This window comes from Anoplopoma fimbria, chromosome 6 (genome assembly GCF_027596085.1).
Source record: "Anoplopoma fimbria isolate UVic2021 breed Golden Eagle Sablefish chromosome 6, Afim_UVic_2022, whole genome shotgun sequence".
NCBI classification, from domain to species: Eukaryota; Metazoa; Chordata; class Actinopteri; order Perciformes; family Anoplopomatidae; genus Anoplopoma; species Anoplopoma fimbria.
Window position 1 is genome coordinate 25,020,255 of NC_072454.1, and position 23,014 is coordinate 25,043,268.

General features: G+C 39.2%; 1 protein-coding gene across 2 annotated transcripts; it reads right to left on the reverse strand.

Moving 5' to 3' along the window:
- Positions 1 to 531: 531 nt before the first annotated feature.
- nvl (nuclear VCP like) lies at positions 532 to 21,375 on the reverse strand. 2 transcript variants are annotated; one of them, XM_054599833.1, is made up of 24 exons: positions 21,210 to 21,375; positions 20,078 to 20,167; positions 19,399 to 19,469; positions 17,733 to 17,785; positions 17,535 to 17,622; positions 17,341 to 17,401; positions 15,828 to 16,073; positions 13,965 to 14,067; positions 13,572 to 13,648; positions 13,233 to 13,367; positions 12,612 to 12,713; positions 12,309 to 12,426; positions 11,222 to 11,366; positions 8,510 to 8,816; positions 7,453 to 7,671; positions 7,177 to 7,281; positions 6,090 to 6,152; positions 5,693 to 5,812; positions 5,062 to 5,161; positions 2,474 to 2,580; positions 2,126 to 2,202; positions 1,842 to 1,933; positions 1,521 to 1,618; positions 532 to 717 (listed from the first exon to the last, which is right to left on the reverse strand). In XM_054599833.1, exons 2-24 carry the CDS (start codon positions 20,132 to 20,134, stop codon positions 673 to 675), a joined length of 2,589 nt encoding a protein of 862 aa, XP_054455808.1. In that variant the 5' UTR covers positions 20,135 to 20,167; positions 21,210 to 21,375; the 3' UTR covers positions 532 to 672. The 2 variants fall into 2 exon arrangements, with proteins under 2 accessions (XP_054455808.1, XP_054455807.1); XM_054599832.1 differs by having other exon boundaries at positions 13,965 to 14,070.
- Between the last annotated feature and the right edge of the window lie 1,639 nt (positions 21,376 to 23,014).

The following is a 23,014-nucleotide window of genomic DNA, read 5'->3' on the forward strand; positions in this document are numbered from 1 at the left end:
TCTGCTCTTAAATAAAGCTTTTGGACCATAAAACATTGCCTGCTTTGATTTTAAGACTTTTTTTTATCTGCTCCTAAACCATAGGTGTGATTGCTACCAAATTTGTTGTGGTGCATTATTGGACTAACTTCATCAAAAGTAATCAAAAGCTTGTTGATATCGTAAATAGTTTGTAAGATATTCATTTATGAACTTCATAAGGGCTTATCACAGCACACAAGTCGACCAATAACTGGGTCAATCATCACAAAACATTTACCTGAAACATACCCTGAAAGTCTTGTATGAGTATTACCATTATTATTCTATTATATCAACTGCTGCTGGTATTATTAGTTATCATTTTTGTCCTCAAACTTTATAGTATGTGATCCTGTATTTCTTAAGGATCAGAATACTTTTGCTGCATCTCATTTATCTTAATTTGGCATTGGTCATTCCTCCAAAGTTTGTACCCTTGAGAGCATTTCTCTTTTAGCATATACACACACATATAGACATATACACACACACATATACATCAGTCTGGTTTCTACACACTTTTTATTATAAAATCAGAAATCAGTATTATGATGCAACCACAATAAGATGCGTATACAAACATTACATAATTATTCACCAGTAACTTAAGTCAGAGTTGAACTGTTGCTGTTTATGGTTCTGGTCATTTAATTATCTGCTGAGGGATTCTCTGAGCTGCTCGTACATCTTCTGCTCCTGCAGAAGGAACACAAAGGAATAGTCACTGTATGTTTGTGGGTTTCACAGCTGTGCTGAGTCTGAGCCCAATCAAAAAGATTAAAAAAAGGATGTCAGCCCTGACTCTTCTCAGCTGACCGACAGACTTACAGGTGTGAAAGAACAGAGGTCTCTATCTGAAACGGTCCCTCTATCATCAGGCCAAGCTCATATTTGTTCCTGACAAACTTTAGCATTTCTCAGATATGGGTGGTGGGTTACTCAGTTAAAAGGGCTAATGGGACACTTATGGGATATATGGGATGTTTGTGACTTGATGTTGAAATTGCATGGATGGTATACCCCACGTGTGGGCTTTTGGAAGACTATATAAGATACATATATAAGATACATATATACATATATATATATACATACATATACATATATATATATACATACATATACATATATATATATATATATATATACATATATATATATATATATATATATATATATATATACATACATATACATATACATACATATACATATATATATATACATATATATATACATACATATACATAATATAAATATTAGTATACATATATATATACATATTATATACATAATAAAATTTAGTTACTCTTTATAACTTGTTCCCTTGAATGCCCATTTTGTACCTTTAAATACTTTTAAGGGGTGTCAAAGAGTGTTCAAAGATAAAAGGAATGTGTGTTCATACATTTCAGTCCAAAAGAAAAAGAAAAAAGTATTACACCTTGTTGGCCCATTTTACATGTCATACAGCATTCACTGTACTCTTTACACTTTACCTTTTTGGACACAGATGGACGAACTTTCTTGAAGGCATCATCAAAGTTCTGCTTGCTTACTCTAATGTCAGCTACTGAGCCAGAAGATAATGTGTGACCTGTGTGTAACAATGAACATACCGTTAGGTCAATGAACAGGACAGTCAATTTGTTATGAGACACAGTCCTGTTTGGTTTATGTACCACATGTCTAACTCTGCCTACAATGTAATCAGAACTCAACAGTAAAGTGAAACCATGGGAAAAATTTAAATCACTGCTTCCAGTCACAGTCCTATCTTTAAATACTGTACAGGTATGCAGAGATATGAGTGAAGTTACCATGAGAATAAGCTTGGGAAGGCTGAGACTTCAGGTAGGCCCTCAGGGCATTAATAGATGCTTCTCTCACTAACGCAGTCAGGTCAGCTCCACTGGAACACACACACACACACACACACACACGCACACGCACACACACACACACACACACACACACCATTAAAACATGTTCACCACAAGGACTGTTGAAAGCCAGTTCATTTTTCAGACTAAAAAGAGGAGAAACAGTATGAATATGTCCAGTAATTGTATGAAGAAAAATGCCGTTTCCAGCTGGGAATCACCTGAAGCAATCACATCGCTCATCGAAGGCAATCTCTTCCAGACAGACATCCTGCTCCAGCTGAGGTTTGGTCCCACCCTATAGAAGATCAACAGCTGTGCATTCAAACATGGTCTGAGATGTGGTTAGCCCAGCTTGACACAAAGACTAAGTAGGGGGAAAGTGGTAGCTTAGCACCTTCAAATGTGAAATAAACTGTGCCTTGCCATAATATACTGTACTGGTTTAAAAAACAACAAATAAAGTAAAATTGAAAAATAAACATCAGCTTAATAAAATGCCATTAGCGGTCATTTTACTTTAATCCATCTACTTTGGGGCCCCTCCTGTATCTCTGGTTAACATGTACCTTAGTAATGGTGAGCAGGATGGCATGGCGGTCTGCTTGAGGTGGCAGACCTACATACAAGGTTTTATCCAGACGACCTGGCCTCAGTATGGCAGGGTCGATGATATCTAGCAAGAGACAAAACATTTAGCGTTTAGATTAATAACAAATAATGAATTTATAGAATATTAATGAAATAGTGGTGAAAGAAGTATTTAGATATTTTTCATTAACAATAGAGTAACAATACAACAATATAAAAATATTCTATTACCAGTAAAAGTCCTGCATTTAAAATGCTACTTACTTTAAAGTATACATGTATTTTCAGCATAATGTGGTCAGTGTCCAAAGTTCAATCATTTCACAAAAAATGTCCCCTGACTGATATTGTACTGTATTTCCTGTATTACCTCAACTGCAGGACACAACATACTCTTATTTGGAGCAGGTATTTATTAAAGGCTGGCCTTTAGTTCTCTTTCCCTGTGTTTGATAAATATAATTGGTAATATTTTAGTACGAAGCTAAAGTTCAGTAGTTGCAAATGCATATATAAAAACTAGACAGCTTAAGGATGATGTGTACCAAACACCTTTGTCCTATCTTCATATTTAGATACTTTAATAAGCTTTAGTTTCGAAGCTCTGATGCTGCTACCCCATCGTCATTGTGCAACAATTATGTATACAGCTGTGGTCATGTGGCCATGTACAGTAAGTATTTGACTCTGCACGTTTCATTTAGACCCTTTATTATTTTAATATTTGTTCGAAATGCATTGATACATCATTCAGTTAAATGTTAAAAGCCTAATGACTGCAAGTTTTCTAACCCAATTGTGACCGTAAATTTTCACCGTATTGGGACTGTTAGGAATAAATGGGTTAAGTGAAGTTCACAACTCACAACTTTTAAAGTTGGCAGATTACTTTACTGTACACTGTTTTGTAATCAGGAGTCTTGAAGCCATTGTGGTTTTCCACACTACATGACTGGCCAACAACTCAGGATCAAACACTACAAGATCTTTCACCAAAAAGGAACCTCAATGAAGTCCCAGAAGAGACAGCGATTAGAACAGGCCCCGTTCTCCATCAACAGATGTACGATGGAAAGAGTAAGCCTCATCAGGTTTCTCAGGGTTCAGATGAGTAAGGACCTGACTTGGACTGAAAACAGACACCATCACAAGGTAAATGGACTTGGACTTGTATAGCACTTTCCTAGTCTCTCGACCACTTAAAGTGCTTTTACAGTGTAATGTACCCATTCATACACTGACGGCAGAGGCTACTATGCAAGGTGTTACCTGCCCATCAGGACTATCTGACATTCACACAACGTAGGCACTGCTTACGGTAGCAATTTGGGTGAAGTGTCTTGTCCAAGGACACATCGACATTGACTAGCGGAGCTGGGGACCAAACGGCCCATCTCTTGATGGAAGTACAACCCGCTCTATCACTGAGCCACAGATGCCACAACAACAGCGAACAATGGCGCTTATTATTCTGCAGGCTGAGGAGGTTCAACTCTAGGATACTCAGCAACTTTTACAGGTACACCATTGAGAGTATTGTTAACGGCTGCATCACCACCCTCAACCGTAGGCTCTACAGAAGGTGGAGAAAACTGATCAACAGGAAGGAGCTGCCACCTATGGAGGACCTTTAGAAAAAGCGGTGCAGGAAGAGGCCACAAACTATTTGCCTGTTGCTGTCCAGCAGATGGTATTGCAGGAGTATCTGGTCCTGCACACCGAGGCTCAGGGACAACTTCTTTCCGCAGGACACAAGACTTTTGAACTTAGCTCAACTTTAAACTTGCACTGTGTCATGTCTTACATTATCTTTGATTTTCTTGAAGTTCTTTTTTTCTTTTTAACATTGACATTGCTTTGTTAGAGGGAACCTGAGATCTAAGATTGACATTGCCAACATATGCTTTTCAGGTTTTTTTTGTACACCTGCCATTAAGAATGAACTTGGTTCTCAACCTAGGCGTCAGGCCCTTGAAACAGGTCACAAGATAAATGGAGTGGAGAGTGGAAATAAAGTTAATGGGAGATGAAAAAATATATATAATTTGGTACTTTTCTTTCGCATTTGCTTTTATTGGGTGATGGTATCATTATATTGGATAATTTGTCCTCTTTGGGTCTTGAACATTCTAGGAAGACCAGCTAAACACAACACTATACAAAGGTCAGTAGCCAAAAAGATGTAACTTTTTACAATGCACTGTATTTTATAAGCTTGTACGTTTTTATGTTAAATCATAACCTGAAACGTAACTAGCAGCTACATCAGAGTGATAAATGTAGTGGGATAGAAAGTATAATATTTCCCTGTGAAATGGAGTGGATGAAAGATAAAGTAGGATAAAATGGAATTACTAAAATAAAAGTACATCAAAATTGTACTTAAGTTCAGTATTTCTGTAAATGTACTTGTGATTTTTAACAACAGTTAGAATATTGCCGAAAAATACTGTTCCAGCTCTCCTCCCATTATGCTGAGCCAAGAAGCTGGAACCAATTCAGCTAGGTTCAGATTTCTGCAGGTCTCTGGTTAGCGTGTGGGGTTAATGTCTTTCTGGATCTCTACCTGGTCTGTTGGTTGCAGCCATGATGAAGACCTGCCGTCGAGACTCTAAGCCATCCATCTCTGTCAGCAGCTGGTTGACCACCCGCACACTGGCTCCTGACTGAATACAAACAAACACTGTTAATACACACCAATAATCACCAAGTCACAAAAAAACAAAGCTAAATGAACAGTGATTATACAATAGATCACATTCCAAAACAATTAGTGGGTTGCTCTGATAACTATAGGAAATGTGATCTTAAAATATGTTTTTTATCTTAAGAATTTATTCAATCTTTTTTCTGTTAAGAGCAGGTTCTAGTTATAGTGGCAACAGTCTGAAGTCTACAGTTTGGGTATTTGGTATTTGGATCTTAAAAGTTTAACTTTTGGTCTTTTATGGTTCGCTTAGGTATTGGTAGGTGGATGTGCATCACTTCACCAGAAAGGAAAGTAATTGTATCTTAATTACCCCCTAGATACTCACATCCCTGCAACGGTAACCTGACTGCTTCTCCTGTCTTTATGATGGATTTAGTGTGTGCTACTGGCGTCAAAAGACAGGACGCTCCACAATGTGGCTGGTGTGTTGTATTGTAGAATCTGATGTTTTGAACATGCTATAAATCATGAAGTCCATCCCTCTCACCTCATGGCCTGAGCGGCGAGGACACAGAGCATCAATCTCGTCAAAGAATATGACACAAGGAGCCGAGTTGCGTCCTCTCTGAAAGACCTGTCTGACAGCCCGCTCACTCTCTCCCACGTACTGCATAGAAAAGCACAGAGATCCATCAATTAGTGCAACCACATGATTTTAACAACACCCCTCTCTGAGTCATGGTGTGGTAATACTCCAAGATCTTTAACAATATTTAGTGCAACACAAACTGGTAGGAGATGATGAAAACAGGCTGAAAACACCAGCTACTAATGCAAACTGCTGCAATGCTACCAGAACAAGTCAGTGTCTGTTGGCTATACTATAATCCAACTCTGCAACAATGCACAGGTGACTGCGCAAACAAAACAGCTCAGTGACTCACCATGTTGAGCAGCTCTGGACCCTTGACAGAGATGAAGTTAAGGCCTGACTCATTGGCCACTGCCTGACAGGAGACAACAGAGCAACAGTGAAAAATCTCGCCCCACATTTTTACTTATTCGACCCAGATTTTAGGCAGCAGAGCAAACACTTGAAATTTCTGTCAATTCATGCTGGAACTATTTCTTCACAAAGAACAGTTCCATATGCCAAGCACTTTTGTGCAGCATCTTTAGCAGATTGCCAGATACAGTCAATGAGCACAGGTTTTGGTGTCATACAGGCACAATGATCCCTAATCTGGCAACCTCACTGTGATGACAAGAAATCAAGAAGCTGATTAGTGTCACTGAACCCAGCAGTTTTTACACAATAAATAATTCCAGCACACAACTCCTCCTAAAACCACAATTGTCATTTTCTACATTTATGTTTATGTATTAACATTGGAAAGAACTTGGCGTTTCACCCTGCTTCAATTCTTTATGCCAAGCCAGGTTAACCACATCCTGACACCAGCTCTATACTACACAAACATGAGATTCATTTTGATCATCTCATTTCACCCAGAAAGAAAGCAAATCAGCTCATTTTTCCAAAATGCTTAACTATTCCATTAATTACACATAAGACTGGTTATGCCTGAATGATACTTGATTTTGTGTCAAAATGCTTAAGATGTATCAAAAGAACTTGCAGATGCAGGGAGCTTTATGAATAACTTAAGTCCCACACTCAGCTCTATGAAGAGTTTGTTTAGTACAGGTCAAATTTCCAAAGGCATTCCTTGTACTGATTCCAGGATGCTTGAGAATGCATTAACAGGCCTCAGATCTGTGAATTAAAAAGACATTCTCTTAATAATATCGATCTAAATAAGCCATAAGAAACAGACTAAACTGATCATTCAGGATCTATTTTGATTAAAAATAATGTGTGAAATTTGTGGTATGCTGATAGACAATTACAGAATACTAGATATTGTAAGGCTAAACATTTAGATAACAATACAAATGTTCAAATATAAAACAGTGCTGTGTTACTCATTATTAGGTTTATAATTAATCGTGTTGGTGTGGTGGGGGAACCTTGGCCAGCAGTGTTTTTCCACATCCTGGAGGTCCAGCCAGAAGCACACCAGATGGAGCACTGAGCCCCAGAGCCCTGAACTGCTCTGGAGAACGCACTGGAGCCTGAAGGAGACACGCAGACACGCACACAAACACAAAAAGATCACACCTGGACCAGTCAATCAATTGATTCCAAGGAACCCTGTCCGATCATCGTGTAGCAGCTGTGTATGATGTCACTGTCAGTACATTTGGAGCATAGACATGAATAATGAAGAAGCTTGGTGTGTTTACCAATATGGCCATAGTGAGGTCCTCTCTGATGTCCTGCAGGGCTCCAACATCCTCCCAGGTGACATCAGGCACGGTGGCAAAGCCCTCCCTCTTGGCTGAGGGCTGGACACTGGCCAGAGAGGCCAGGAAGTCTGACATGAGGATGGACAAGCCAGCAAGCTCTTCCTCTGATAGTGTTGCAGTGTTCTTTAACAATTGCAGCAGGTGCCACAGATCTCCCTGATGGACACATAACACAACTCATTAGAATAACACAGGAAAGCAGGAAATACAATGTAATCTTAACGCCCCTCAACCAACATTCTAAACACAGAACTAGAAATAGCTATCATTCTCAAACTAATTGAGAGGTACTAACATTACATTATTAACAGGATTCCCAAGCCTTCCTAAACATCATATTCAAGGACTAAGGACTTCACAAGCCTAAGTCCCTCTAAACCTGAGACCCGGATCAAGGTAAGAGTACTGGCTGGCACTAGCTATAACATAGTTAAATGAAGAGAGAGAGGCTTGAATGTGTGAACACTTCTCATTTTTGCTGTGGTAAATTGATGGCAGACTAACAAATCACAGTAAAAACCAGAATACAGCCTCACAGTTGTATGCCTTCGCCAACCAGTCATATATGCATGTAGTCCAAAATATCACAACTTCATGGTTGGATGTTTGTGACAAATTTAAAGAACTTTCTCAAGGTTTTCCTGAGATATCATGTTTAAGAGAATGGATCAGACATGAGGTCACAGTGACCCTTGACTATATTTTGTTTACCATTTTCTTTTTATTAAGAGGTAGAATAGACATTTTGTCATTTAGGACTGGTGAAGTAGTGCCGTAATCGGTTAGTTAGTTCTGCAGTAAAATGGGAGATTTTCTAAAGGGAATTTGGTGCTCGGAAACACTACCACTTTTGTCCACAGGGATGATTGCTAACTGCTTAACTGCCTGCATATTTTATTAAATGTTACGTTATAACTTAGCAAGAGGTCATCTGCCAAAGTACAGTTTCATATTGAGTGGCACTTTTGAGGTGTATTGTTCGAGCTCACCATACCTGCAGGTGACTCTGTCCCAACTCTTCTTGAGGTACTGGGTTGATGTCTGCTCCCTGTTGCTCTCTGAACTCTCCTTCTGTTACAACAGCTTCAGTCTGAACTCCGCCTGTTAATAGCTCTTTAGTAGAACTCTGGCTTTGGCTCCGTCCTCTTATTTCCAGCAGAACCCTGCTTACAGCACTCATGGCAGCTTCGCGGCACAGAGCCATAAGGTCTGCGCCCACGTAGCCTGGGGTGAGCCGGGCCAGCTGCTGGTAGTCAAAGTCCTCCTGCAGCTTCAGTTTTCGACATAACGTCTTCAAGATCCTGACAAAGCAGAAGACATTTTGTTTTAGTATTATAACTGTGTGAGTAACAACAGTCAGAAAGTGAGAAAGATTTCTGTTTAACTTCAAAGTAGCAAACATGATTTGATGAAATTCTAAAAAGAAACTGAATGTGTGTATTTCTTGAAATGAAAAAATGCTGAATATCAAAGATGTACAAATAGTCTATATATACAGTATATGATGATAAATGAATCAAGGACTTATAAACACTATCAATTGATATGCAACACTGTGATTGAAATTAAAGTTAATTGAAAATCAGGCAGCATAACAAACAGGCTTTGTTATAGCTTTCCTCTCATCTCACTGTTGATGTTGTGAAAATCAGCTGTGAACTAGAAACGAGAAAAACCCATGCCCCAGTGAATTTTCTTTCAAAAGATGGAATTTGTTTTATTCTGGCCATGATTTTTATCCCTAGCAAAGGCACCAATTTATTCATGAAAAGTATCAAATAAAACATTATACTTTCAACAAGTATGCTATTGACACAGTCTTAAAATGGTCCTCCTGCCCCACCGACACCAAAATCCAAAATAATAAGTTGCCTATTTATCTTGTCCTTGTCGATTAAACCCAAAAATGCCTCATTGAAATAATATGTTTTACAATGATCTGTTTGGCCACATAAAACATGGAGATGCAGCGAGTAAGCAGGGTCACTTTTCTGATCAGCCTTCCATAAGCACCAGCCAGACAGCTGACTACAAGGGGTGTATTGCTATTTGTTGAAGTACCAGAGTGAACCTTTGACGCAAGGGCAGTTAGTAGTTGCTTGAAGTTTGAAGGTTATGTAACAAGTTTATATGCATTAGTCAATTCTAATTGACCATACAAAGGTTAGACAGACTTTATGGATATGTTGATAAATCTGCAGCCTCTGAGAATCCTGCGTCAGAGCACAATGTCATTACGCACTTCACTGTGTAAACATTACCTGTGTTTTATCCTTGGAACACAATGAAGTGCAAACTGTTAAACTGTCAAAGTGAGATATATTGGAGTTATAGCTAAAATAGGGTTGTCCGATATTATCATTTAAGTAGTTTCCCAGAATCAAGATGCAAAATAATACTCAATCTGTTTTTGTGTGCAGATTTGTGGTGTTAGTTCATGCTGTGACGCTCTGAACCACAGACATAAGGCACAGCTTTTTCAGAGCTACGAGACCAGTGTTATGTCTGGCTGAGAGTATGTAGGTGTGGAGTACGTCAACAGAGAAGAACATGGAAAGATGATAGCCAAAATTATTAATTGTTATTTACAGACTGTGTGAGCTAAAGTGCAGAAGAAGCCTAATTCTCGTTTACTTTAATTCCCCAAATGTTAACTATCGGGTAGCCAAAGTCATTAAACTATGCAATAAATAAGATAAGTGAATATGGTGGAATAGTTGCATTAGAATTTGCTAGGGAACCAAATTTGGGCTTTTACTGCATAATTGTCTCCAGTGCATGCCCCCGGACCCTTAGTGTTTCCCACAGGCTGTCTATTCTATATCATTTTTGAAAGCCACCTAATTACTGTAAACAACCTGCCTGTATTTGTTGGTGAATTGCTTTAGATAAAAGCCTAAAACAGCAAACTGCATATTAAGCTTACAGTCCTAAAAAAACAAAACTCGTTTAACACTAGTCATTGGTGTCCAACCAACATCTCTCTGCCCCACTACCCTTTCTTCTTGACAATCACTTCATATTTTTTAATTGTGCTCTCAAATATACTTGCTATTGCTATAATGTAGATATCAAGTACTTCAGTTATTGTTTTATCCCCTTCTGCTTGTGGGTCTAAAGGCTGCTTGACAGCAGTGGGGATAAGTGATTGGGCTCCAATTAGTTTTATCCTCGTTCCAGTGATCATCACATCTGTGTGATGCCGTTTATTCTAACGTGTGTTTGATGTGTTAGATGCGTTACCATTCACATACCCTACAATGGTAGAGCAGCACTGACACTTTTCAACCATAAACTGGTGCATAAATATTCACCAGAGCACAGGAAATATTGTGTTTGATGCTCGAAATTTCCGGGGCTGAATTAAAGCAGTGGCAATGCCTCAAGCTATGTCTGCAAGAAATAAGTTGCGTTGTTACTTCAGTCAAACAGTATAACCAGCTTAGAAAAGCATGCTGGGTTTAGTCCAATCAGACCGTGGCTCATTTGTAAACAGTCTCACAGAGCGCAGGCGCATCCTGCCTACATTATACAGCCCTTTACTGGTTGTATTCAAGACCTTTCTGACGTGAATTTATCAGCAATAAATGCTACATCAACCGTGGTTGATTGAGCAGTAGACTTCCTTTTGGTAGTAGTAGATGACTACTACTGTTATTAATGATTAGATTAGATCCTCAAGCCTTTATAATCATGTTTGGCTGACCTGAGACGAGCTGCTTCATCAGGGATACCAAGGCAGATCTCTCTGTCGAATCGTCCAGCTCTGCGGAGGGCAGGGTCTAGGGAGTCTGGCCTGTTGGTGGCACCGATGACCAGGACCTGAGCTGTCACCGTCAGACTGTTCAAGTCTGTCAGGAGGCAAACACCAGTGAAATGTCATTTCACCTGTGGAAGTCACATAACTATTTCTTTTTTCTTGACAATCACTTCATCTTGTGCTGAATGTGACATTTCCAGCAGAATCTTAATCAGCATAATTTAGTGGTATTAGATTTGGGTTGAGTGACAGTTAGGCTATGGTGGCAGCTAAATCTCATTCTGTGTGTTGCGAGTTCATGTGACATACGACATATCCTTGTGGTGAATATTTGATGCCATTCTTTGCATCTGTTTACACGTGCCAAAACCTGCCCATTTTATTATAAAAGATTCAAACATTAGTGGAAGAATGACAGGGGAAGGGTTCCTGTGAAGTATGGGTGACATGTCATGTTACATTTCAAGGAAGTTAGAAAATGTCATCAACCTTTCATTCATGTTAAATTCACATAAGTGATTCATAATTTTCACGAAAATGTCCTGTCCCGGGAGCAGAACTTATAGAAATGGATACTTGAGTCGCCGTGGACAGCGCAGTTCAACCAGTTGACTCTTTTTCTCAGTGTCAATCTGACGGAGCAGAGACTCTGGTGAAATGGAGGGACGCCACATATGCTTACAATGAATAATGTATAACCTTGACAGGGAATCAGAACTAAACTTTTAGCTGCTGTTCTTTATGTGTAAATGGGCACAGCGTCTTTCGGCATCAGCTTTGCAGCTCTGCTCTGCTCACCTTTTAAAGAATGTCCCTATATTCATGTTTTCCTCATTATTGATGTATTATTTTATCCACCAGCAACCCATCAGCTATTTCACAGAATGTTAACTTTTATGACCCGACAGAAGCTCAATGCCAGGTGGCAGCTCCTCAAAAGCTGAATCAGCTCGTCTAGTCTTTCATACGAGTCTGCTTGTTACAGTAAGCATGACATTTCGAAAAGGTATTTACATGTTGCTCTGTATCTTACCATCCATGCAAGTTAGGAGCTGGGCTACAATCCTCCTCTCCATGTCTTTAGAAGCCACCTCTCTCTTAGGGGTGATGGAATCTATTTCATCTATGAACAGAATACATGGGGCAGAGTTCTGCAAGGGCAAAAAAAGCATTAAAGTTCAAAGAGAAAGACATGGTATACATATTATCATATCAAAATACCAGTAATACTGTATCAGCAGTACCATCTGGTTACGTGTGCTGAAATATCTCCTCCAGTCTCTAGTCGTTTCCTGAGACCTCTAGATTGATATTAAAGAAGAAAAACGCTACTAACCACAGCCAGGTCAAACAGCTCTCTGAGCTTCTGTTCAGACTCTCCTGACACTCCAGATACCAGCTCCGGAGCAGACACCTTCAACAAGGGCAGCTGCAGCTCCTAAATCGCAAAATCACTTTATTTAACAAGTACACAAAAAAGTAGCAGTTTTAGCTCTTATTGCTTAGGCCAAAACTGTTAAAAGAGAAATCGCAACAACATCACAACCAAAATCTGACTTTAAAGAATTAAGCCTTAGTTTGTGTTTGTATATACTGCTGTGCTCATGCTGTGAGGTGGACATAGTGATAGTAGTGCAAAAAGAAATGTAAATTATGCAGTCATGGGTCAGATAATTCAAAGGGGTTTAAGTCCAGTGTGAGAATGTTTGTGTTGGTCTTTCATCTTAAGTTTGTGAGGTAGGAAGTGTGAGGCTTCACCTGCCAACCCTCCAGTCCCAATACAGATGGGAATCAGAGATAAAGGATATGAAGACACGGCTGCTGCTTGTCATCAGGTTTGAGATTCTTAAGCATCCCCAACAGATCAAAAGTCTGGGCCCAAGGCTTAAATTTTAACATTTTAAAATCTCCCAAAAGTTTCTGAGGGTGATAATGGAGAGCGTTGTCCTGTACTCACCCCAGCCACAGCCTGGGCCAGCAGCGTCTTTCCACAGCCAGGAGGTCCATGTAGGAGGAAGCCCCTTGGAGGAACCATTCCCAGTTGCTGGTACACCTCTGGGTGACGCATGTGGATCAGCAGCTTACACACCTCCTGCAACAATGTAAAATGATTGCAATTGAAAACAATACAAACGTCTAATATAACATATTCTCAACACTGCCAAATTAGAGCCACACTGTATCAAAAAAATTCAATTTTAGTGACTGCAGTCATGCAGTGAAGCCATCCCCATTTTACTGTAGAAGAAAGATTTGACACAGCACCAAACAAAGCAGCAAGGTCAAAGGTACTTACCATTAACGTCTCTTCATTACCTCCAACATCTTCAAACTTCAGAGTGGGATACTGCAGCTCTGGTGACTTTGATTTTGCTGAGAAATCATGTATACAGAAAAAATACTTTGAATGCAAAATAGTTGTCACAGCCATCACAGTGGACTGTGGTAACTTACTATAAATATCTGTAAATCAATTAATAGACCATCAATTAATTCAACAAACAAAATTAATACACATTACACATTAAACAAAATAAATATATTCATCAATTATAAAAACAGTTGTTAGTTGCAGCCCTACAGGTAATGCTTCACAAGCTCAACACCGATTACACTGTTATGTGGTGTTCAAGAGTAAGTAAATAATCTATACTTTATAGTAAGACTGGCAAACTACACAAGGTAGTACCTTTCTTATTCAGGATTCGAGACTCTGTAGTTTCAGTTGATATCTTCATCCTTTTTTTGGACTTTGTGTGAGATTTCTGAGGCTCTAGCAGGGACACATCTGTCTGCTGGTGACAAAAAATATTTGTCAGCAAGTGTATGAGTCAAACAATGTCAGTTGCCTACAGTCAGAATGTCTGATTATCAGGTGGCTACACTAAACTTTGTGTGTTCATTACTGACTGGGTTTTTTGTTTTCTTTAAAAAAATAAAATAAAAAGAAAGCCACTAAAAAAAAGCATCGGGTGGAGCCACTTCCGTTAATGAAAGGACCAGAGGCAATAACATTTTTATAAAAGGCAGTATTCCAATGATTCTTGGCTTGTTAAGTCAGAGTCCTTTACAATTACAGGATATGTGACTTACAATCCAAATCATATATTGAAAAAAGCAAGCATTTGAAGTTAAACAAAGCATGAAATAACTGTAAAAAAAATAATTCCCCCATTACTCAAAGGAGTCCAGACTAAAGAGGATGGAGTTTCTATTACATGCAAAATAAAGACGATGATAGCAATTTAATATATCGACTCAGGATGTGACACAACACGAAAGTTTCCAGATCATGATCATGATCCGAAACATACCACATCATCTGTCAAACAAGGTGGAGGCAGTGTTATGGCATGGGCTTGTATGGCTGCCAATGGAACTGGGTCACTTGTGTTTATTGTTGATGTCTCAGCTGAGATAAACTGAGCTCAACAGTGCAGATGGATAATGACCTAAAGCATAATGCGAAAACAACCCAGGAGCTTCTCAAGGCAAAAGTAGTTTAGCAAGTAAGTTTACCTTACTGAAGATAAGAATGGTGGCAGCAAGACAGCCAAACAAGCTGCAACTGAAGGATTGGAGATAAAGGCCTGGCAAAGCTTCTCAAGGGAAAAAATAAATCAGCGTTTGGTGATGTTTATGGGTGCCTGACTTCAGGCCGTCACTGACTGCAAAAGATTTCCCTCCAAGTATTAAAATGATTGATTATATTCACAATTATTTTAGTCTGTCCAATTACTTTGGAGCCTCTGAAAATGTGGGGGACTGTGTTAAAATGGCTGGAAAGGATTAATGTGATATTTTTGTTATAGCCATTGAATTAAAGCTGAAAGTCTACACTCAACCACATATTGACTGCTCAATTTGAAATCCATTGGAGTCGCGAATAGAGGGAAAATTGGCCAAATTGTGTAACAGTTCAAATATTTATAGCCCTGACTGTATTTCATAACCAGCTCCGAATTTCACACTATTCACATTTGAGACAGAGAGAGAGAGTTAAAATTAATTTAACGATGGGGACAAAACGTCTAATATACAGCAGATGTAATAGTAAAACATGTGTTAGCAGTTGTGTAGTGGAAGGTATACGCAGGTGTACAGGTTATACCCACGTCTTTTCTGGCAGTTCATAGTCAACCCAGCCTATCTATCTATCTATCTATCTATCTATCTATCTATCTATCTATCTATCTATCTATCTATCTATCTATCTATCTATTCACCAATGTTTTTACTGGCTGGGTTGACTATGAACTGCCAGAAAAGACGTGGGTATACCCTGTACACCTGTGTATACCTTCAACTACACAACTATCTATATATATCAAATGTACAGGTTTCTCCTGTAACAGTCCTTAGACTGTTACAGCAGAGAGGTCACTTTCTGACCAGGTCAGCATGGCTGGTATTATCGTGATATATCAGAATCAACAGACAAGTCTAAGAACTGATGGCATGACCACCAAAACAGTTATTACCTACTTAGTTACAATGTCAGCATGTAAACTCTGTTTTTAAGTGCACGGTCATGAACTCCACAAAAACATACATTTGTTGCTGTTTCAGTTGGCTGCTCTTCACACAGGTCAATAAGGATTGTGCTCTTCTCTGGCCCTCTGCCTCTATCAATGAACCAGCCTCCATTGGAAATCAGCGTCCCTGAACTAGGAGGGAGGTTGACTGTGCTTGCAGGACAGCTGGCAGCAGGTTCATCTCTCCTAGGTGAGCAGTTGTTGGAGTCAGGGTGTCCCTTCCGGTACAGAGATGTAAGAGAGCTGTTCATGTGGTTGGTGGGCTGCGAATGGCAAAAAGCAGCAACAAGGAACGGTTAGATGTCACTGTGAAGATGGACTGTGATGACTTTGTGAAATTACTTTTTGCCAAATGGGAAATGTTAAACTATCGTTCCAGAGGCGTAAAGTTATCATATTTGAAGAAAATTATCTTCGTAAGTCAGAATCACACGAATAAATGGGCGTAAATTCATAAGTAAACAAAACACATATTTAAACAACTTTTTGACAGGCCCAAAATTGAGTGTGTTCATTTATTTATTTTTTTCAAAAGCAAGCATAGCGATGATGTCTGGAAGGGGGTATATGTCTGGGATTCTGACACGCTTTGTAATAGTCTACTATTAGAAAAGTAAATTACAAGACAGCACAACAGTAAGCCTGTTCATATTCTGCATGGAAACACCTAAGGCCATAAACTAAGCTAATTAACCCAAAACCTGGGCCTACTGATATATTAAAAGCCATCGTAGGCCGACCCTTCAAATGTGTGTTGGCCAGCCGTATTGGTGAGTCACCTCAATCAACATCAAAGCCTACGTTAAGTATCATTGGCTGAAAAAAGGTCACGTGACAGGGGATGCATACACACAGATGTACAATTCAGCCAGAAATGAATGAATGGGTGCTATCTATAAAGCACTTTAAAGTGTCAGTTAGCATGGATGACATATTTTTGTAGGGCCAACCCAGAAGTAAGCTTTCATGGGTCCAGACCCTTCTTAAATGCAGTCTATGGGCTAAACCAACTAGCATGCTACAGCCGACGACAATTGGTGTGTTGCCAAAACATTCCAGGTAATGGACGCTCCAGAATTTCTGTTTCATGTGTGCCAGTAGGAGGCATAAACAGCTGTTTAGGTCGCAAAGCAAACTGAGAGGATGTTGCAGACCGAACATCCTGTACAAAAGTATCATGAAACCCCTACCTTGGAATGCACTTCTACATCACTGAAGCAAGGTGAGAAGTTTAACAATTTGTGGTGAACAAAAACATGATTTTGCTGTTGCATGCTGTCAAATTGCTCTTATGTATTACACGTATTGAGTCCTGGCAGGGCTCAGGAAAGGAGAGCAGGTGATTAAATTCATCCAGAACATCATTGTTACCCATCTACTGCACATCAGTGATATTAGTGAGAAGAGGAGCCTGCGAAAAGCTTAACACATCCCTAGAGAGCAGTAATATAAGCTTCCCCCAGTCAAAATTCTATGAACAACATGCTTCACTTGTAATGCCTTAAATGTAACCTTCGCCGTTTGTCTTACAGTGTTCTCCAGAATGTGGTCACCGCTGTCAGAGGACGTTTCTAAGCTGCTACCATCATCACTGTGAACACATAGATTTGTAAGGCATTAGTTGCAAATTTAAAAAGAGAGTACATTAGAAGGAAAGACTGGTTAGAGCCCTAAGGTGAAAGACAATCTTCTAAACCACGCAGTAAGCAGGGAGTGTCCTTTACCTGTCATTGTGGCTGTGCTTGGCTCTCTTAGTCAAGTGTTTGCTCTCATGATCATTCAGCCCGGAGTCCTTCATGATTGCGTCATACACTAGAAGAGCGGATGAAAAAAGAAAAATCAGAACACACAGTTCATTTTCCAAAAGACATCATGAACACTGGAAGTGTAACACGGTGTAAATCTACTTTTGCCTCTTTTACCTTTCTCTACTTGAATCCTGAAAGCTGTCTTGTTTCTCCTTCCATACTCCATTCTAAAGATACAATATAAACCAAACACTTCATCAATTTTAATTTGCATACATACACATAAACTCAGTGTCCAGTTTAGTTTATAAAAAATAAAGTCCTGTCCAACAGCCCTGTAATAACCTCCACCATTGTGGATGTGTAAATAATCAGTTTTTGTCCTAACTCTTTAAGGCAGGGGTGTCAAACTCAATTGCTGGGAGGGCCAAAATTAAAAACTGGGACTACGTCGAGGGCCAAACAGGGTCAACATGTATTAAACAGGATAAAAAGGATATTGGGTACATTGCAAAAAGAAAACATATTTAAGTAAGCTCCAAACTATTTTATGCACATGTGCCAGGACCAGATGTTTAGCATATTTTCTTGGCTGCCAGTTCATTAATGTTTGGGGTTAGGTTCTGTGCTGTGGAAACCCTCAAGATGGAGTGACCGTGTGCATCGGTGTGACAATTCCTGTGTACGTTTTTGTTCACCTCATCACAGAGAAAAGCTGCTCACACAGGTATGTGCTTCCAAACATGCAGAGCATTTGAGCAGTATGTAGACGGAGTTAAGGTATCGTTTCGGGGATGAAGCTTGGAAACAGCTACAGCACAGAGTCATACTTTGCCTTGAGTTTGTCATTACAACAGAGGTCTATCAACTCCATTTGGATGTTCACAGGTGCTAACTCCACGACAACTGCAAACGGATTTCTGATCCATAAGAGCTGCAAAGTCGGCAAATCACTGAGTGAGTGCGCACAATTTATCAGTAAATGTGCAGTCGGGAACACAGCGGTTTCCTTGCTGCATCTGAGTCTGACATAGGCGCAGCTTAACTAAGAAAGCTCTCACTGCTTCATACATGTCTGTTATCATACAGGTCTGTTATCTTACATGTCTCTGATCACACGTCCCCTCCCCGAAGCTGGAAGTTTAGCGCAGTGAGCTGCTTCGTTACTTCGCTCTAAAAGGCCAGTTCACATCGCCACTTTGGTCCCAGAGCTCTGTGGTGTCTTTCCTGGTGTATGATGCAGTGATACACTTTCAGCTCACCTGCACATTTCTCCCGCCGCATCTTTACCGCATCCGCTCCACTAATCCGTTCTTTTCACCGCACATTGCGAACGCTCCGTCTGTTGTCAGTCCTGTCAGTTTGTACCAGGGCAGTTTCATTTCACTCGCGCATTTAGATTCTTCCTCAAATATGTCTTTTTGTTGTGCCATGCATTGATTTAATTCCCAAAAGTTCCTCTGTAACGCATTAACTCGAGTCCACTCCACGTATGAAGATCAGTCACGTCAGCGCTCTCATCCACAGTAAGAGAATATGTAATGAAGTATTTCCCCTTTTCCATCAACTGTGAAAGACCCTGTTTTTAGAGTCCACTTTTCGTTGAGCCCTTTCTTTAAATGTAATTCTATTCCTATATACCGGCCGGGCGGCTGTGATGGACATGAGATAGAGATATATATATATATATACACATATGCATATACATATATATACACACACACCGTTTTGGGTTTTTTGGCTTGCGTTTCTTGTGTTGCAAATAACTGCATTTTGTTGTGCAACCCTGTGTTACATAATGAAACTAAATGATCCTTGAATCCTCAAATGATGCACTTGCCTGTACAGTTTTTGAAGTTCCAGGGCCATGGCGGAAAGGTCTACATATTCACTGGTGCAGGTCGTCATATACTGAAACCAGAATTCAACATCAAACATAGTCAGGATGAACTAACAATGTCAGATATTTTGACCTAATCTCTGATTGGATTTAACAAGAACAATAAAACAGAAAAAGCATCATGCACTTCATGCAAGAACAAGAGGGAAATAACATTTATGTGACACCACTACTTTTGTGTCCCTCGTGATATCAAAGAGTAAATGAACAGGAGACTAGGATAAATGGATCAGGATCTCTGACAAAGTAATAATGGCAATGATAGAAAAATGTATATAGTATTTATATCAAAGAGTAAATACTCTTTGATATAAATACTATATACATTTTTCTATCATTGCCATTATTACTTTGTTTGGTGATTAGTATTGAAAAGTAAGATTGCCAAATAGCATCATTTATGTCTTGATTTGGCATGGTTTTCTTATCTTGTTTTTTTAAATGGATGATATGTTGTGTAAATGGTAAATGGACTTGTTTATATAGTGCCTTTCTAGTCTTCCGACCATCTGTTTTTACTGAATTGTGAAATCACACAATTGTTTAGGCTGTTTTGTGAAATGATTACCTCTGAACTCATAACATACATCCAAAGGACAATGAGGACAAGAATTTGTACCTGCTCCACTCTCGGTTTGAGCCGACTGTCCAGACAGCCGCCACTTCTTTTCTTCATTTCTGTGCTTATTTGAGCCCGCAGAAGGCCAGACTAAAATGAGAAATATAATCACAGAATGTATTCTACAATCTTTTTGGGGAGCAATGAGATAGGCAATAAAAAACAACCACTCAGGAAAGGCAAAGGTTTTTATCGGCATAACCAACTCAGTGACGAAATATTCTAAAATCAAGGTACACTTATTAGCTTTTGTCAAAGGTTTCAACAGAATCTCGCTGTGAGCGTGTTAAAAAGAAGGTCAATGAATTTGTTTGGTCAATGGGCTGTTTGTCACTGCGTGATGTCACAGTGCCTTCACATGTGACAGCTTCTGACTCAGTTTCAAATTTAATTTGTAGACTGTGAAGGAAATTCCTTCATATAAGGTCTTGATTCCTATTTTTTATTGTTTAGAATAGGTTTGTTCGATTTATAAGTAGCTTCATTGTCCGTCTCTAGGATGGCTGAGAAGATAATGATAAGGTGTAATGGTTGCCAAAGCCACCCAGGTCTTTCACAGACCCAATACTTACAGAGAGAAAATACTGTATCTGTGTCTGTATGGGAAAAGGTAAAGTCAGTATTCAAAGAACTTTCTGGAGCGGGTGATAGACTGCAGAACTTTCCCATGAAGGATGTAAGAGGTAAATATTAACTGCAGGGAGGATAACAAGTGTATTACTCCTCTATTCTCCTCGGCCAACTTCAATAAATATTTCTAATTAACATATCATCTGAGTGTCTGAGTCTCTTTTCATAACAAGTTGACATTGTCAGTTTATTGTCACATACACCACTTACATTCTCCTTATTCTAGCAGTCAATATGCACAGCTTGCAGAAGACACATGTACACAGATGCTTATTAAGCAGGGATAAGGATTATAAATTAACAACCAATTGAATGATTTATAGATAAGTGATATAGTCTATATAAAGTTACTGCAGCAGGTCATGGGGGACTTTTGAAATGACTTTTGATCATTAATCATACTGTTACTGTTATCCGTGCTTAAAGATAGCTTTGGCTAGTGTAAATTAAATAAACATTCTCAGTAACGTTACTTTCAGGGAAACAAAAACGTGATATTTACCTGAACAGAACCAACCAGCTCGGCAGGTTCCCCAATGCTTGTGTTGTGATGGTTGTTCACAGTCTAGCACATGGACATATTACGGTTCTCCAGCAGTGCTGATCCCGGAAACGAACATTGTTCTTCTTCGTCTTCTTCCTCCTCCTCTTCATCGGCAGGTTGCAGCCTTTGCTTATGCAGCTTATACCGCCACCTAGTGGACGGAGTATGTAGTCTGACATATAGGTTATTTTATAAAACTAGGAAAAATAAAGTCATAATTAAATGCAATTATTAATAAGAAATACAAATTAATTGAAAGAAAAAAAAACATTATCAGTATGGGATTATCCTACCATGGGAACGATCAACATAAACACAAGACATAACAATCAAAATCTGGCAGTACAAGATCTTGTTAAAAATAAATTCCAACCAGTGACATGATCGCTTATGATGAGTGAAATCTCCAGTACATGTTCATTACATTACATTATTACAGTGAGAGCGGGTACATGTTCATTAGATGGATTCAACAGACCAACGCCTGCAAAGTATGATCTTAAATGAAATCTGCAATGGCAATGACTTCTGGAGTGTCATAGACGGTGAAAGATAAAATTAAATTTTTCACTTAACTACTCTCCAAACCTCTTATTCACTTTGGCAGAACATGTTCATTAGATTCAACAGACCAATGCCTGCAAAGTATGATCTTAAATCTCTTTGTCCTTTCTGCAGGCAACCTAAAACACTTGTGCAATGGCAATGACTTCTGGACTTCAAGCATGTCTTACAGACATAAAAACCTGGATGACCTGTAACTTCTTGATGTTAAACTCCGACAAAACAATAAGTTATTCTACTAGGCCCAAATAATTTAGATTCACCAACAATTGACGAAATCAATTATCTAACGATATTTTAGTTTCTCTAGATGGCATTGCTCTAGCATCCAGCACTACTGTTAAGAACCTCGGAGTTATCTTTGATCAGGATCTCTCTTTTTAACTCTTAAATAAAACAGATCTCAAGGACAGCCTTTTTTCATTTACGTAACATTTCGAAAATCAGGCAAATCCTGTCTCAAAGCGATGCAGAAAAACTAGTTCATGCATTTGTTACCTCTAGACTAGATTACTGCAATTTGTTATTATCAGGCTGCTCTAATAAGTTTTTTAAATTTCTACAGTTGATCCAGAATATCTACCAGAATAGCTTATAGTTAGGGCTGGTTCAGGTTCGCCTTGGTCCAGCCCCTAGATATGCTGCTATATGCCTAGACAGCTGGGGGACTACCTAGGATACACTGAGCTCCTCTCTCCTCTTCTCTCCCTCCTTCTTTATGTATTAATCTCCTATTTATGCACATTACTGATTTTGCTTCTTCCCCGGAGTCTTTGTGCTTTCTTGCCTCGCAGGTTCCCAGGAATCGGAGTTATATTTGGACTGTCATCGTGCCACCTGCTGTGACCCTGCTGACACCCACTGCTTCTATCATTATTATTATTAGTCACATTACTATTACTATTACCTGTACCATTACACATATTGGCTTTACTTCCACCCTGAAGCCCTTTTGCTTTCTCACCTCGCAGGTTTCCATGAATCGTTGTGGTACCTGGACCGTGGTCGTGCCTCCTGCTGTGACCCGGCTGACACCCACTGCTACTTCCATTATTATTAGTCACATTACTATTACTATTCCCTATAACATTATTTTAATCCACTATAGTCATTGCTGCTTTTATTAGTAGTCTTAATTTTTTCCATCATTACTCTGCTTACTACTCTTATTATATGAATCATTTATGTCATATACATTG